At 36.0% G+C, this 17135-nt stretch overlaps 1 protein-coding gene across 4 annotated transcripts in view; it reads right to left on the reverse strand.

The window, feature by feature from the left end:
- Ac78C (adenylyl cyclase 78C) overlaps positions 1–17135 on the reverse strand; it is a 636268-nt gene that overhangs the window by 166417 nt on the left and 452716 nt on the right. For all 4 annotated transcript variants that reach the window (XR_014132796.1, XM_081769540.1, XM_081769538.1 and 1 more), the window contains one exon: positions 6185–6366. Coding sequence is in view for 3 of the 4 variants with exons in the window: in XM_081769540.1 (XP_081625666.1) it covers positions 6185–6366 (182 nt within the window). In the remaining variant the exon portion in view is untranslated. The remainder of the gene's footprint in view (positions 1–6184; positions 6367–17135) is intronic.

Genomic DNA, 17135 nt, shown 5'->3' on the forward strand with positions numbered 1-17135 from the left:
ACTCCAGGCCTCGATCATTCTAAACTATTTTACTGGCAACATATATTCATTCGTTCAGCCAGGATTTCGTAATTGGGGGGGGGGGGGGGTGAAGCGTGACATATCGTTCAATCTAAACTATTTTGCTAGCAACATACCCATATTGGTTTGTGAGAACAATAAAATGAGGATATGTTAGTATGGACAATAAAATGGATTACTCTTGCCCCAAAATTCAAAATGTCTCAAATTGTTGCTGATTCTGGGCATTTCTTAAGTTCTACCTGAGACTATCTTATCAAACCGGTTTCTATATCGTCATTTGTAGTCCATAGGATTAGCATGGAGATAGATGGAATTCGGAATGCTTCGTTACAATAATATCTATTTTCAACTTAACCCCTTCCTCCCGTTTCCTCCACACAAAACCGTTCATAAGAAAGAGTAACTAAACGCTTGCTGTAGCTTTATATTTTTGACGCTTATTCATCTTTTTTTCGTTTCTTTTTGTTTAATCCTTCCTTAATATTTTTCATTTCTGGATCCAAAGGGGGGGGGTCCGGACCCCCCGGACCCACCCCTTGGCTACGTGCCTGTGTGTAGTTTTCAGTGCTTACTGTTCGTTGGTTTAGTCCTGAAGATCCGTATTTCTCTGTATTTTCTGATAATCCGACCTTTTTTTGCATTCTGACTATACCCTCAGTCCCAAAGGTGACGGATTAGAGTATTTCTACTGTATATTGTAAAACAGGATGAATTTCAACTATGTTTAAAAAAAAAAATACAGTTAAGTAGTAGATAAAGATGGAGTTATCATTGGTTATACTGAAAGTTCGAAATTCCAAAAGTGTTTTAACATTCATAAAATAGGGAAAAAGGAAGCAGCCAAAAAAATTATTTTCCAGTTATGGATATTTCGTTATTCTGGCGTTCGTTCCAGCGATCAGAATATATGATTCCCACAACTTACCTGTGACAAATTCTATCCCTCCTGTCTATGTCTCTATTTTCAGGTTTTCGTAGAATCTTTAAAAGACTTCTGAGAGTTTTATATACAGATATATATATTCTTTCTGTCCCTTTCTCTCGTTAAATCCTGCGCATTTTCGCTGATTCTCCGAATGGAGCATTGTCCCTTTATCAGAAGCAGGCAGTAAATAAAAGACAGTCGCCATGGAGACAAATGGAGTGGACAAACCAACCAACCTACGGTCATAGCCTTTACACAGACGTAGAAACATCAAACAACAGTTCACTTCCTCCTAAAGTTACGATTAGTTTTTTCAAAGAAACTTCCGTTTTGCACTATGAGCATGTTACATATGATGAGATTGGTCACGCTGCCACTTGCATTATTTTTAATTAATTCCTGTGCCGTAAAATTAAAAGAAATATGCAGAAAGTTTAACGTTCCTTCACAGCAGCAGTGGCGGATATCGAGGTAAATTACATCGGTAAAAAAAAAAAAATGTAAATTATCTCTACGAGCTACGGGAAAAAAGCTTCATTCGGCTTGAGAAGGATGTACACAGTTATCTTTCCTTAACTTCCCTCATGAGACGCCTGTGTACAACAGTGAGACTGTATCAAACACAAGTCTACAGTTTACATGTATCCTCACTGTGGATCGAAACCAAAAATGGTATTGCTAACTATTTCACAACGAGTAAACTATCGTTAGAATCAAATGAAAATCAAATATTTCAGCTTAATGTCCCACAATTATCCCTGTTAGGCTAAGGGCGATGGATGATTTAAGCAAGTGAATGATTATGAAATAATTGGTGGAATGAGAAAATGGAAGGAAATGGGGGTATCTTGAGAAAACGCACAGACACGACGCTGTCGATCAAAAACTTACTTAGCCGGGGATCGAATCAGTGACTCCACACACCAGAGGTAAGCGCTATACCATTGAGCCACCGGTCCCCTTCAAATTAAATCAAATTAAACAATGTTCAAACATTCGTAACAAACTGGTTCGTTATACAGAGTGTCCGGAGAGGCACGAACAATATTTTGGAAGATGGATCATTACAACCAAAAAGACTATATAAACAATAGATCCAATCGCTTTCGCGATTATCTCGCGATATATTGATTAAAAGAACAACGTACTCCAGATACGCAAATTTGAAGATCATATTTCTTCGAAAGCAATGAAGATTCTGATTCCAAAATTAGTAGCCAGTGAAAGAAGAGAATATGACTTAAATACAGTCTTTGTGTGCTCACTCAATTCCCACTCAATAGGGGGCGTGTATGTAGTGCTCGTTGTTGCTGTTTCCACGAGCAACAATTGGGCATACAAAGCTATCGTAAGCAATTGTCAAAATAAGGACATATATATATATATATATATATATATATATATATATATTTCACACTTCTTCCCCTCTCCCTTGAACTAGTATAGTATGAATTAATAAAAGCTGCCGTAAACACTTTTCAGAATACGGTACTTCTGGCTTTTTAACGTATCAACGAGGTTTAACGATCTACAAAACATATACAAAACTTGTTATTTTTTCTTTTTCAAACGGTTACTGTATTGACTTTCAGTGTACAATATATATTTCAACCAAAACTAATATATTGCCTCGTCTCCCACACTTTCGTTTGCAATATCTACTACACGCTGTTTTTTTTTTAAGTGTATTTGTATTTGTATTTGTATTTATTTGCATCCTTTTGATTATACAGAGTATAATATAGGACTAGTCATAAAGTTGGTATTATAGGTATTATATATATATATATATATATATATGTATGTATGTATGTATTAAAGTAATTACAGATTTGTTGAATACAAATTTTTCAGTAAACTCTAAATAAATATTGAGTACTATACTTACGCCATATGCTACCTTGACATTGAATATGAAATTGTGGTACCTGCAGTTTGTACAATCTATCATAATATATTCAAGAAACTTGTATAAACTGATATAACTATTTAGTTTCCTTTCTTATTTTACTTTAATTCTTGTTCAGATATTCGTCTGTTGAATAAAAACAATGTTGCATAAGGTAAATGTAAAGTTGTTTCTTAAAATGAGTTTCTGGACTTATATTTTTAATTTCCCTTGGTAACTTGTTATACATAAGAATACCAGTATATTTAGGACCTTTCTCATAAGTACATGTATTGTGGACTATTAAGGGAAAAAATCCTCTATTTGTGGTGGTATACTCTTGCTGATCGCTATGCCGAGTAAGGACATGACCTAGATTTTCCTTTACAAATATAACAGCAGCATTTTAAGCATTATAAAATTAAACATATCATCTTCAGTATCTCCCATATCTCGATTTAACTGTGGTTTTTCCTCTTAGTGGCTAGTGTGCGAGCCTTTCGTGCACAGGATCCAAGTTCGATTCCTGGTGGAAGCAGCTTGAAAATTTTCAATGCATACGGTGGCTTGGATTCCATGTAGATACTACTCTCGCTCGCTGCTGACAAGGAACGCTAACTCCAACCGACCAAATCAATTCAACTGTCATTAAATTTTATGCTTGAGACCAAATTTCGTCTGACACACACCAGCTAAGTTTTTGTGTGAAAATAATAGATCCACAGTAGATGCTCGCTACAATCCGAGCTGGTCGAAAAACTTTTGACAGGTGTTGTTCTCACTGTTGAACACGTTATTACAACAAACAAACCTTCCATTTGTAGCTTATTAGGAAAGGTGACTATGAAGGAAATCAGCAAGAAATATGTTGCTAGAGTACCAAGACAGCCAACTGGGAATTCCTCGGGGACAATGAAAATGAAGCTTTTGTACAATCCAAATTTATTTTGGTTATGCAGTAGTAGACAGTTTTGGAGTTTGTTAACATTGTTGTGACTAACCCCAAATACAGGAGCGTACGCAGGGGGTGGGTCCTGGGGATCCGGACCCCGCGAAACCCCGACTTTTTTAAAGTGTAGTCTACTTTTAGGGGTAATTTTAGAAATGTTCATATAATTTAGCCTCAAATTGTATTTAGACCCCCCGAAACGATTTAGACCCCCCCCCCGAAATAAATTCCTGCGTACGTCCCTGCCCAAATGCTATGCCTTTCTTGGTCAGCGTAGGGTTGCTGATAAGAAGTAGGTACAAGGATTACCTACAAAATAAGAGTTGAAGCTCTATCATTCCAAAAAGCTGTCGTAGAAATGATATCTCGTGTCGTAAAGTGTGTATATTATATACAGGGTGGGCCATTTTAATTAATACACGGAAATATCTGAAAAATGATAAAACATAGAAGAAATATTTCAAGTACACGTTATATATTGCTAAGGGGGAAAACCAATTCCGCCAAAAGTACCCCTCCCCGCCCCCCGTAAATGGGGGTAACGGGGGGTAACTTTGAAATGTCAAATGGGAACATGGGTCGAGTAATACCTCGTTCGAAAGGTCTTGGAAAACTAAGTAACGCTGTACCAAAAGATGTTCCATATTGTGCACCGGTTTTAAAATGGCCGCCATAATATGGTTCGGAAACTCCAGTACCCGTAGTGTGAAAACCATGGAAGGTAAATGAATGGAACAAAATTGAAATACGTAAATATCATAGGGCATATCGAACGGTGTGGTCCCTGTGATCCCAGTGGCCTCCCTAAAGGGGTCTTGGGGGCTAACTTCAAAATTTCAAATAGTAACATGAGTCGAGTGGTACCTCGTTCGATAAATCTTGCAAAATCTAACATATTGCAGGAGAAAACGATTGATGTGAAATGGCAGTGTTTTCAAAAGGCCGCCGAAACATAGTATCCGTGTCAGAGAAAAGGTTTAGTACCCGTAGTATGAAAACGATTGGAGATAAATCAACAAAAGAAAAACTGGAGTAGCTAACTGACGTAAGGCACATCGAGAGGTGTTGTCGGGGTGACTCCAAGGGCCAACTGAAAGGTATCCGGGGCCAACTTGAAAATTTCAAATAGCAGCTTGAAGCGAGTAACATCACGTTACATAGACAAATTAATATCAAACAGCTTCTGTAAGAAAATTTTCGACATGAGACACCGTTTTCAAAATGATCGCAAAGACATGGTGACTGTGTCTAAGAAAACGTCTAGTGCCCATAGTATGAATACGGTTAGACATAAATGAAAATAACGAAAATTAAATAGGAAAACCACGGAGGCGTTCCAAGGCTCGAGAATAATACAACAGAGATAAAAATATTAAAGTAAAATTGCCATAATGTATAGAGAGAAATCCAAGTACTGCAAAATAATCTCTCCCTGCGCTCTGTATGTGAGTGGGTTGGAAAGTAAAGTGAAAGTTCAAACGAGAACTCTACTTTAATTCGTAAATTAAGGCTAACCTTACAAATAGGTATGGTGTGGTTGAAACCTTTGTTTGTAAGGATGACGCTGTAGTGACTAAAAAAAGAGAAACTTTTATGCAATGCGTGCTGGTTATTCAGAAAGCATTTCGGGGATATACGTACACACCGTTTCGTCCCTCAAGCTCACAATATGACATGAATGCTAATAGTTAATCAAAATGTAACTGTGGCCATCCGCGTTAACTTAGTGCACCAATTCTCTATGCATGAAGTCTGCCTTCCAAACAGCATTGGGTAGGTCTAGCGTACGCCCGAACCGTTGTCCGGTCGGACATTGAAATTTTGAAGTTAGCCCACAAGACCCCTTCAGGGAGGCCACTGGGATCACAGGGATTACATCATTCGATATGCCCTATGATATTTACGTATTTCAATTTTTTTTTCCATTCATTTACCTTCCATGGTTTTCATACTACGGGTACTGGAGTTTCCGAACCACATCATGGCGGTCATTTTAAAACTGGTGCACAATATGCAACATCTTTTGGTACAGCGTTACTTAGTTTTCCAAGACCTTTCGAACGAGGTATTACTCGACCCATGTTCCCATTTGACATTTCAAAGTTACCCCCCGTTACCCACATTTACGGGGGGCGGGGAGGGGTACTTTTGGCGGAATTGGTTTTCCCCCTTAGCAATATATAACGTGTACTTGAAACATTTCTTCTATGTTTTATCATTTTTCAGATATTTCCGTGGATTAATTAAAATGGCCCACCCTGTATACTGGACGAGCTCTACGTTGTTACGAAAGTTCCCCCCTCTCGTCTTGCAGGCAAGCTTGGTGGTTACTATATTAGTAAGCAGAGAATATTCAGGAGAGAAAATAGATCAACAGCAAATCTCCATTTTCACTTACCAGATCTTTTTCTTGAGTTTTGGAGATGATGACGCAGATGAGATGAGCCACCGCAGAGATTGATCCTCCAATGATACACCACCGAAGAGGAAGAGGCAACATGGCATAGGTGACGAAGATGATAAACAAAAAGTACCACACTAAATCCTTATCTTGAAACATTACTACATCGCCAGCTATACCTACGGAAGAAAGATATAGATATGATTATTTTAAATTACGATTACAATTTATAATTTTATTTTGAAATGTGCGACTCATACTTAACAAATGGATACATTTGTCAATTACGTATTGTTTCATCAACGTGACCTGAGTTTTAATGAACGTATCACTTTCCCTCACAATATTTTCCTTTCAAATCCGAAATCATTTCGTTCAAAATGCGTAATGAACTGTAGTATCAAAGATGTGAAGAGGTTCAAGACCAAAACACAAGAAGGAAAGTGTTATATTAACTAGATCTCTTGTGATGCTGGGAAGTTTGATGTGCAACGCGGTAGGGAAGATAAATTAGTCTAGAATCGTTAAGTTTACATAGTTAACCACAGTAAGAGAGTCTTAGTATGAAAGATTATATCATCTATAATAGTACACTTTCCATGTCACCTACTGCCTCAAATTTCTTAGAAGTGTTACCAGTGGTGGTATTCTAATTTTTTAACAACCGGTTACGTATATATGCATATATAAAAGAAAGAGAAGATAGATAGATATAACTCTCTTAGGAAACAAATAATACAATACAACGTAGACAAAAGCAAATCTTTTACTGGATATTACAAGTGACAGGTAGCGACCTAGGCAGCATCCTAATACAAAGTGGTGTGACGAAATTAGGTAGCACTGCTAATCTTGGAAAAGAATTATCCAAGATAAGTTGCCAAGAAAGTACTGGAATGACCTTAATTCAGCAATGGATCGACAATTGTTGATAATGGTATTGGTATGTATGAGTTTCAAATATAAATAACCCTCACCACTACACTTGTAATTCCAGTTCTCATTCTTAATATCTGAGCATTTAGAAATAAGTGCTTATATCTTGTTCTGAGAAATCATATATTTAACCCTGTAGCTGTAAGAATTTGTATAAATGAAAACAATGACAGTTAAACTAAAATTTACTTTTCCTACTGTTCCTGGGTATAACGGTAAAATTTACTGTTATGTCTGGTATAACAAACGGTTCTGGGTACACGGAATATTTTAATAACAATATTTTTCTAATGTTTTTATCTTCTATATCGCATACCACATCAAACTTGTAAGAGATCTTTATAAATGTATTATTTTTTTTTTATTACATAATTTTTGATCTGGAGTTCCTATGTACCAAGTATGTTTCTTACTCCATCACCAGGACCGACACCCAGTCTAATAGTACAAGGGATTAAACCGCCACATTCTTTTGTTGAATGAAACCACGGCCTTAAAGTATCCAGTGACATCTGCAAAATTTATGTTCATAGAAATGTGTTTTAGACAGAAAGCAACATGACCAAACAGAAAAGAATAGATATTCACGACTGATGAATTGTTGTAAGAAAAATGAAGATCCATTATGTGGCCCCTATGCCTACCACTAACTTTCTGGTTAATGTAGGGTTACCTAACTTCCTCGTTTACCTGGACACGTTCTCTTTTTCGGGTTCTGAAAGTAGTCCAGGCGAGTTTTTAGGAAGAAGGGGAATTTTTCGGGTTATAGACAACTGTTTCAATATATTTTCGGTATTTTCGCTTTTCTGCTTTTATTTTTCTTTGTTATATTTCTGTAATTTTCTTATTATTTTAAAATTGTTATATTACAGCATTCGTAGAATGTCACTGAGTGTTGAATGAACAAATACCTAATAATTTTATACAATTATAGGTACGCAAAACTTCATCAAGAAGGGAAGGGAGGATTCAAACTTTCAAGTTCATGTCATTTTAGGTGTTTCAATAAGTACCTTAATATGAAATGGAAAATGGCTCTTAGACAGCAGGAGACAGATAACTGTGGGAGATACTGTGGATAACTGAGAAGAGATACTGTGGAACATTTTTTGTTTTTGTTTTTTAAGTTTTCTGTTGCATGAGATTTTTCAGCTGTTTTTTTTTTTTTTTTTTTTTTTTTTTTTTTGTTCACTGAATCGAAATTTGAAATCCATTTTCCTCTGCATGCTATAATTTCCATGCAGTTTGAAACTTCCGTATTTTGCAGACAGGATCATCATTTATTTGTATTTTGCATTTGTTTTCACTTAAACCTACTCTAAAAACAAAGCACATATTCACAATATTGATGTTTTTTCTATTCTATTCTGTGTTTCGGATTACATGATGATTTCTTCAAGCAGACAGAATTGTGTAAATTACCTAACGTATTTTGTTACGTATGTCGCTGCTACACACTTCCACGCCAAAGGCGTATTATAACATGATTTGTTAGGCTTGCCTACAGTACGTATTTTCAAGATTCCCTTGGCGACCAAGACAAAAAATGGGCTCCTCATATTGTGTGTCATAATTGTGAGGAAGTGTTACGTGATTGGTCAAGAGGAAAGCAAAAGGGTATGCCTTTCGGCATTTCCATGGTTTGGCGAGAACCGAAGGACCATCTAAGTGACTGTTATTTTTGCCTGGTCAATACGAAGGGTATTGGCAAGATATTCTATTTAGTATCCAAGTATTCCCTCAGCAATTCGACCGATCCTTTACTAGGATGAACTCCTGGTTCCAGTTTTTAATAGTTTCGTCTCTTCCGAAAATGAAGAAAGTGAAAGAGAAGAGAATTGTACGGCTTGTGATAAGGTGTGTGAAAGAAACTGCTATGGAATCCGAAAACTCATCTCACACTAAACAGTCATCTACACCTCAGCAGTTCATCCAACGAGAATTGAATAACTTGGTACAGAAAGCTGCTGAGCTATTAGCTTCCAGATGGCGAGAAAAAAGTCTGTTGCATCACTTGGCACGAGTGTCATATTTCTGAAAGGCTAAAAGGACTTTGTAGACTACTTTCAGAAAACAACAACTTTGTTTACTGCCATGATATCTCAGGTTTTCTAACTGAAATAGGAGTTTCCTCTTATAGTCGAACAGAATAGAGGTTATTTATCGAAAGTTCGAAGTGTAGTCTCGATTGTGTTCTTTTTTACAACAGAAATGCTTACGGATAGGTTCCAATTGGTCATTCGGTGCATTTGCGAGAAGATAATATTAAATTTGTGATTGAATTATTCAAGCACAAGGAGCATAACTGGATCATTTGTGTTAATCGCAAAATGACCAACTTTCTGCTTGGACAACAAAAAGGTTTCACGAAATATCCGTGCTATCTATGTATGTTGGACATCTGAGTTCGAGAGCAGTACTGTACACAAAACGAATGACCTATCCGTGACACTGTGAAAGTAGGAATGCCAACCTTATGAATGAACCAATTGTCAGCCGAGATAGGATCATCCTCTCCCCACTTCACATTAAGCTTGGCTTGATGAAACAGTTCGTGAAGGCACTCAATACTGATGGTGACTGCTTTCAGTATCTAATTTATAAATTTCCTGCTTTGTCTTACGAGAAAATCAAAGCAGGCGTGTTCGATTGGACCACAGATTCATGCTCTTTTGTGTGATGACGAATTTGCCAAGAAGATGAACTACAAGGAGGCGACAGCATGGTTGTCTTTCGTGGGAGTTATAAAAGAACTTTCTATGCCAGAAAAAGTCGGATAACTATGAAGTGTTGGTTAAGAGAATGTTATCAACCTTTCGCGATCTTGGATGCAACATGAATGTGAAAATTTATTTTCTATATAGTCAACCTTGATCAATTCCCTGAGAACCTTGGAGATTGTAGCGATGAACAGGGAGAGTTTTCATCAAGACTTGAAGACGATGGAAGAGCGTTATCAAGGGAAATTGGACAAAAATATGTTGGCAGATTACTGCTGGAGTATCAAACGAAAGTGCTCCATAAGCACGAATTTTTGCCTCAACAGAAATTGTTTGACCTTTCCGTGATTCCATATGAGTTTTTGTATTACTGTAGCCTGTAAATATGTTATTATCAGGGAAAAGGCCTTAAATATATTTTTATATTAGATGCAAGTGTAATTACCACAGACAAATACTTTAGTATTGACATATATTTAATCTGTAATGGATATTTATGAATTTAAATGACCAATATCATCATTTTTCTAACACCTGTGGTCCTTATATAGACGTATGTGCCATCTCGCGTAAATTCCTTAAATTTACATTTGGACCCTACTGTAATGGGTTTGTAAATAATACCATTGAAATGTGCATAGTTCCAATCTTTAATGTATATTCTTTAACTTTGCAAGACTTAATATACGCTACCTTTCTGTAATAGACGTGGTTTGTATTCAGACATATAAGTTAATCTTTGCGTAAATACTTATATTGATATTCACAGTGGGTGCATGTTTATTTTACACATTTCCTATATATATAGTGCATATTGTAATGTATTTACATTCCTTTCTGAATATATGGATTATTTTTCTTACCAAGTGTTAGTTTTAGTCCTATTTAAAGACTATATTATCAGATTTTTTAAAGTGCATTGCGTCACAGTACAAGCTCCAATTGTAAAACGTATAAATACCATAAATTAACATTATAGTAAAAAAAACATTGAATTGTGAAAACATAAGCTAGAGCTTACACACAAAAATGAATTTCATATTTGAAATCAGCACATCCAAATTAGGGTAAACGAGGTGTTAGTATCAATGCAACAAAAATTTTGTTCCTCAGTGTAATTAATGAAAAAGTGATTCTGTGGTCTCCCACCGCGAATCAAATCCGGACGCACGCAAGGTATAGGTGCTAGAAACTAGACTAGCCGAGAGAATTATAGCTTAATATGGTAAATATTTATTTTTGTATAGCAACTTGCTCAAGGGGGGGGGTGTTAAAGCACGGAACCTCTCAATGCACTAATATAGCTTCATTGCATTCTCCCATTTTTAATAAACTCAGTTCTTGGGTCACGAGGTTCCGACTTCGTTTGTCGGTAGAAAGACATTGAAGTTTGAACGCATTACGATGCACAGTGGGAAAAAGTGTTATTTTAGTGGCTGAAAATTCGAAAAACCAACCAATACCTATGCCTAAAATAGCAATACCTAATGAATCGGAAATAGAGAGTCCACGCAATATCATTGAAAACATAGAGATAAGTGAGCTAATGAGGAGTTTACGAGTTATTAAATGTTGACCATATATACATTTTCTGTTTGTGTCCAAATGAAGCTATAAATTTCCGTGTTTGCGAAAACATCTCTTCACCAGTTTGGTTGAGATTTTGAATATTTTGAGGACGTATCAAGTACTTGGTACTTAAGTAGTTCTTTGCATGTTGGTAGTGGTATAATTTTATAATCACGACTGTTTGAAATACACCTTTAACTAAATAAAGCTCAAAGAATGTGTGTTTGTTTATTGTACATAATGTGTGGAAACGTTTAGTAACTGATGTAGGGGGATAGCGTCTACATTTTTATTTTGTTTTGATTTACATACGGTACTATAAAGAGTTAATAGTGAGAAGACTAGCTGCCAAGATCTGCCTATTAATTTTATATTAATTTTTGCAGCAAATATGGCGATGAAATGTCTGGAGCTATTTCACCTCAAGGGAATTTCACACGCGCATAATGCCCCGTGAACAAACTTAAGGGACCTGCTACATACGTTGTTATATTATTTAGATCCCGTAATTTCTTCTTTCTTACAAACTACTGTTGTCTATCCCAGTCATACAGAGCCTCTTTCACCAGATTAAGAAAATTATTGTTAGATCGCTTTCAACCTGAGCGTGAAGTAAGTCAGGATTCAAGCTCCGAGAGCGAATAGGTACGAGTGGTAATGAGCGAATAGGTACGGAAGGTAATAAGTATTATCTATACGTATGTAATGCATAGATACGTATGACATGGCTGTAACTATTGAATCTTGTAAATTTTTGTGTAAATATTGGTATAGTTCGTGTTAAGTGTCAATCTATCTACATGCCACACTACATGTTTCTTCGTTAATTTCATAAAAGGATTCATACTACTAGAAAAAGTACATACGCATACCACACTATTACGTTACTTCCTTCTTTGAACAAAGTACTATGCATGGAACGCAAGAGTTACGTTTTCCTCGTTAACTTTATGCAATGTTCATTACACTACAAAAACTGAACATTTTGTTTTCTGTTTTTCTGAAGTAAATAGCTATACATGTACGAGGGCTAGTCAAGAAAGACTTGGACTGATTTTTTTTTCTAGGCAATTTATTATTACTCAGCAACAGGCACATGATCCTTTTCAAAGTAGTCCCCGCCCATTTGAATGCACTTTTTCATTCGAGTCTTCCGGTCCTCAAACACGTGTCGCAGGCCATTCTTTGAGAGGTCCTTCAAAACCTCCTCCGATGCCTTCAGAACCTCGGAATTATCGGAGAAGCGGCGTCCACGCAGTCTGGATTTTAGGGCAGGGAATAGAAAAAAGTTGCACGGTGTGGTAGGCGTCTCCACCATCCTCAAACCTTTGCAACAGCTCCCTGCAAGTCTCCACTCGAACGGCCTTCTGCTCTGGTGTCAGGAGTCGCGGAATCCACCGCGCACACACTCGGCTCATATGGAGGTGGTCATGCAAAATTTTGAAAGCACTGCCATGAGATATGCGTAGTGCGGCTGCCAGATCGTCGATACTGATGCGGCGATCTTCTCTAACAATGACTGCTGCCGTGTTAATGTTCACCTCAGTAACAGCTGACGCTGTTACACCTGGTCCACCAGCTTTCGTGATTGTCATTCGGCCCTCTTTAAACTCTTTGAACCACCAGAACACGGTACTTCGTAGGAGAGCGTCATCTTTGTAGGCTGCTCTCAACATTCCTAGAGTTTCTGTTGCACTTTTCCCCAGGCGATAGCAGAACCGTATAGCTGCAAATTGTTCATCTCGTAATGACTCCATTTCTTCTACAGGCGACTTCTAGAGGCGGCGCAGAACATCACCTGCAATAAAAAGTCGTGGTTACCAAACATGCAATGATTCCTTAACAACATTTTATATATATGCACAGCAAGACCCACCCTACTTGTATGCCAAACTATGAAGCTCCAGCGTTAACAGAACTGCCGGGAAAAAAAATCAGTTCAAGTCTTTCTTGACTTGCCCTCGTATAAAATTCTTCGTTAAGTTCATAAAAAGGTTCATACTACTACAAGAGAACATACGTATACCAAATTATTGTTACGTCCTTCTCTAAAATAACGTGAATAAACATTTGTGATTTCTTCGTAAAATTCATTAAAGGTTCACACTACTACCTTACTTCTGTCTCAATATATGTGCTTACTTTTGTTGCTAGCATAGGTGGATACACGTGCAGTAATATAGGTATTTTCTTTAGTAATTTCATAACAAATGGTATGCTACTATAAAGATGTACATCCATATACACAACCATAATGTTAACTCTTTCTCTAAAAGAAACAGATATACATGTAATAATTTATGTTTTCTTCGCTAATTTCATATCATGTTCATATTATTACTTTATATGTGTATCATCATCTGATGTTACTTTCTGCCGTAAAATCAATGAATATACATGTAATAGTACTGGTTTTCTTCGTTACAAGATTCATACGCTCCAAAGACGTAAACGCTGCAAACTTTGATACTAGCCTATTTCTCTCAAATAAATGTAGATACTAGTAACAATATGGGTGTTCTATTATTTAATTCGCTAACATCTTATAGCAATACAAAAAGTGCAAAAAATATATAAAAACATGTTTTACTACAGTGCAATGAATTTCTCGCTGCTAGAATTACAATTTTTCCCACTGTGCGATGGTTCGAATTCCATCTTAAACTGTAGACCAACGTCTCATATAGCCTCGATGCTGAAAAGGGACGCTAAATTCCAACGAATCAATTTAATAAATTCTCTCATGTTTATGTAATCAGTATTATAGAAGTTTAGTTGTATAAAATACACTGTATTTTCTCGCTATGCTACTAAAATATTTGTCGAATAATGTAATTATTTCTAAGAAATAAAAAAGGCATAGTTTTTAGTCTGTCATATAGTTAATGGTATTACTACAATAGTTTTCTTATCTACAACATACAAAAGTAAACCTACTGACAAGGAAGTTCGAATTCTCCCCTCCCCTCTTGGTGAAGTTCTGAGTACCTCTAATTACACAAAATTAAGTATTTGTTCATTCAATAGTCAGTGATATTACACGAATGCTGTAATATAAAGATTCTAAAAAATAGTAAGAAAATAATAAAAATATAGCAAAGAAAAGCAGGAAAGTGAAAATACCGAAAATATATTGAAGCAGTTGTCTGTAACTGGAAAGAAGATTCTCTATCTTCCTAAAAACTCGCCTGGACTATTTTTAGAACCCGAAAAAGAGGTCATGTCCAGGTAAACGAGGGAGTTAGGTAACCCTACATTAACCAGAAAGTTAGTGGTAGACATAGGGACCACCATAGTGGATATTCATTTTTCCTATAACAATTCATTCAATCGTAAATATCTATTGTTTCCTGTTTGACTCATGTTACTTTCTGTTAAAAGTCTATTTCTATGAACACAAATTTTGAAGATGTCACTGGAGACTTTAAGGCCATGGCTCCATTCAACAAAAGAATGTGGCTGTAAAATCCCTTGTACTATTAGACTGGGTGCCGATCCTGGTGATGGAGTAAGAAATATACTTGTTAGACCTACATAGGAACTCCAGATCAAAAATTATGTAATAAAAAAATAATACATTTATAAAGATCTCTTACAAGTTTGGTATGGTATGCGATATAGAAGACAACAAAAGATTATTTATTAAGAGTTTCACACTGTTGCCATTCATGTAACTCAATAAAATGGTCTTTCGTATTGATATTTAAGGTAACTGGGTGAGTTGAAAGAAAAAGATTAACAACATTAAATTAGTTTCAGTTTTAAAGTACTACTGGGAAAATTCCTGGTTTTGTATTCGACGAATGATTAGGTTGTTTAAGAGAGTTTCTGACACAGGTTCCAGAGGCTCGTCCTTTTGTGTACGTAATTATTGAGGCTAACCGCCAAAAAGTAATTCCATCAACAGGTTTTACGAATTTACTGTTCAACTTAAATTATTTTTCCCCTCTAGCTTACAAATTAATACTACTACGAAACGATCCATCTGTATTTTGTGAGTTCTGTACAGACAAATAGAGACTGAAAACCTTTCTTCTTTAATTACGTCCTACAAAGCAGCAATTTCCTCTAATAGTGTTTACCAGTCTGATAATTGACAGTTCTAACAAATCTCTCTAAATTGAAGTTTTGTTTATTTATTTGTTTTCTCTGCCGATAGTATACTTCAAAGTACCTCACACACAATCTGATTTGCATTCCTAATTTCTAAAAAATGAATACCCATTTCAAAATTTTGAGCATTTATATAAGATTACACATGGTAATACAAGACCATTACACCAACAATTATATTTCAGAATTTGTTCCAACTGAACAAGAAACACTCAGTTATTCAATATATAATAATTTAGATCATCAAATGTTTATTATACCATAGGTTTCCCAAATTATACAATGGCTTATCTCTACATATATTACACTGCGAGTATTAGAAGTCTTACAGAACAGTCTGTCTGCCTATCTATCGACACATATCAGAACAAAACGGTAATAGATATCGAGAAGCGCTTGTTTGGAATCTATTTAGAATTCCAAGAATAGGTTGCATCTCATTCGTTATCCCTCTCTTCAAACCGGAAGTAGTAGAAATTAACCATTTCCGGTGACAACACTGATCAACATACTGAAATAGATAGCGACAAACTGTTTCTTGGAATCGATCCAGCATCTAACGAAAATACAACATCTTCACCTGCATCTCTCTAATTAAAACTAGAATGGTAAAAATTTACTACTAGTTCTGGTTTCAATATTGATGTCCATAGAGCAATGACCGGAAGGAGCGGTTTTCAAATCGATTCATTGTCTCAACAATAGGTTCTGTCTCCTCCATTAACACTATTCAATCCGGATATACCGTAGTACAAAATAGACTATTTCCGATTTCAACGTTACTCGCCAAAGAACACAAATGACAATACTTAGCGAATTTCTAGAAATCGATTCTGCGTCCCAAGAGTAGATTATACTTCTATCCTTATCTTCTTTTAAAACCGGAACTGCTAAACATTTATTACTATTTCCGGTTTCAATATTGATCTCTAAAAAGCAAAAACGATAAGAGACACAGAGATACAGGTTTGTGACAGATTCAGCGTCCCGAGAATGAGTTTGTCTCAACTGTTATTTATCTATGGGATTGTCTCAACTGTTATTTATCTATGGGATTGTCTCAGCTCTTATTTAACTATGGATTTGTCTCAACTTTTATTTATCTACGGATCTGTCTCGACTTTTAATTACCCATGGGTTTGTTTCAACTTTTATTTAATATTTAAACTGGAAGTAGTGGAAGTCGTACATTTCCAGTTTCAACACTGATCGCCATATTGAAAAAAACGAAATAGCGGCAAGCAGTTTTTAAATATGGATTCATTTCCACAATAGTATATTTAATCTCTGAATTTTTTTCTCCGTTGGAACAGTAAGTGATAAACATGAACTAGCACTTCCAGTTTCACTATTAAATTCTACGTATATAGCGAAAATAGAAATAGCGAGTAGTAACTTTTTAATATTTATTTAGCATTCATAGAATATGTGCTATCTTTTATCTAGTTCCTCTATTGCAACCAGTAGTTATAGGATGTACCATTTTTAGTTTTAGTATTCAATTCTCGTAGTTTGGAAATCAATCATAGTTTCACACTCTGGAACAAACTCATTTGTTGATATGAGTTTTGCAATACGAGTATGTGGTTATTTTAGTGATAAACATATCT

The sequence above is a fragment of the Thermobia domestica genome, chromosome 8 (assembly GCF_964235325.1).
Source record: "Thermobia domestica chromosome 8, izTheDome1.hap1.1, whole genome shotgun sequence".
In the NCBI taxonomy this organism is placed as follows: domain Eukaryota; kingdom Metazoa; phylum Arthropoda; class Insecta; order Zygentoma; family Lepismatidae; genus Thermobia; species Thermobia domestica.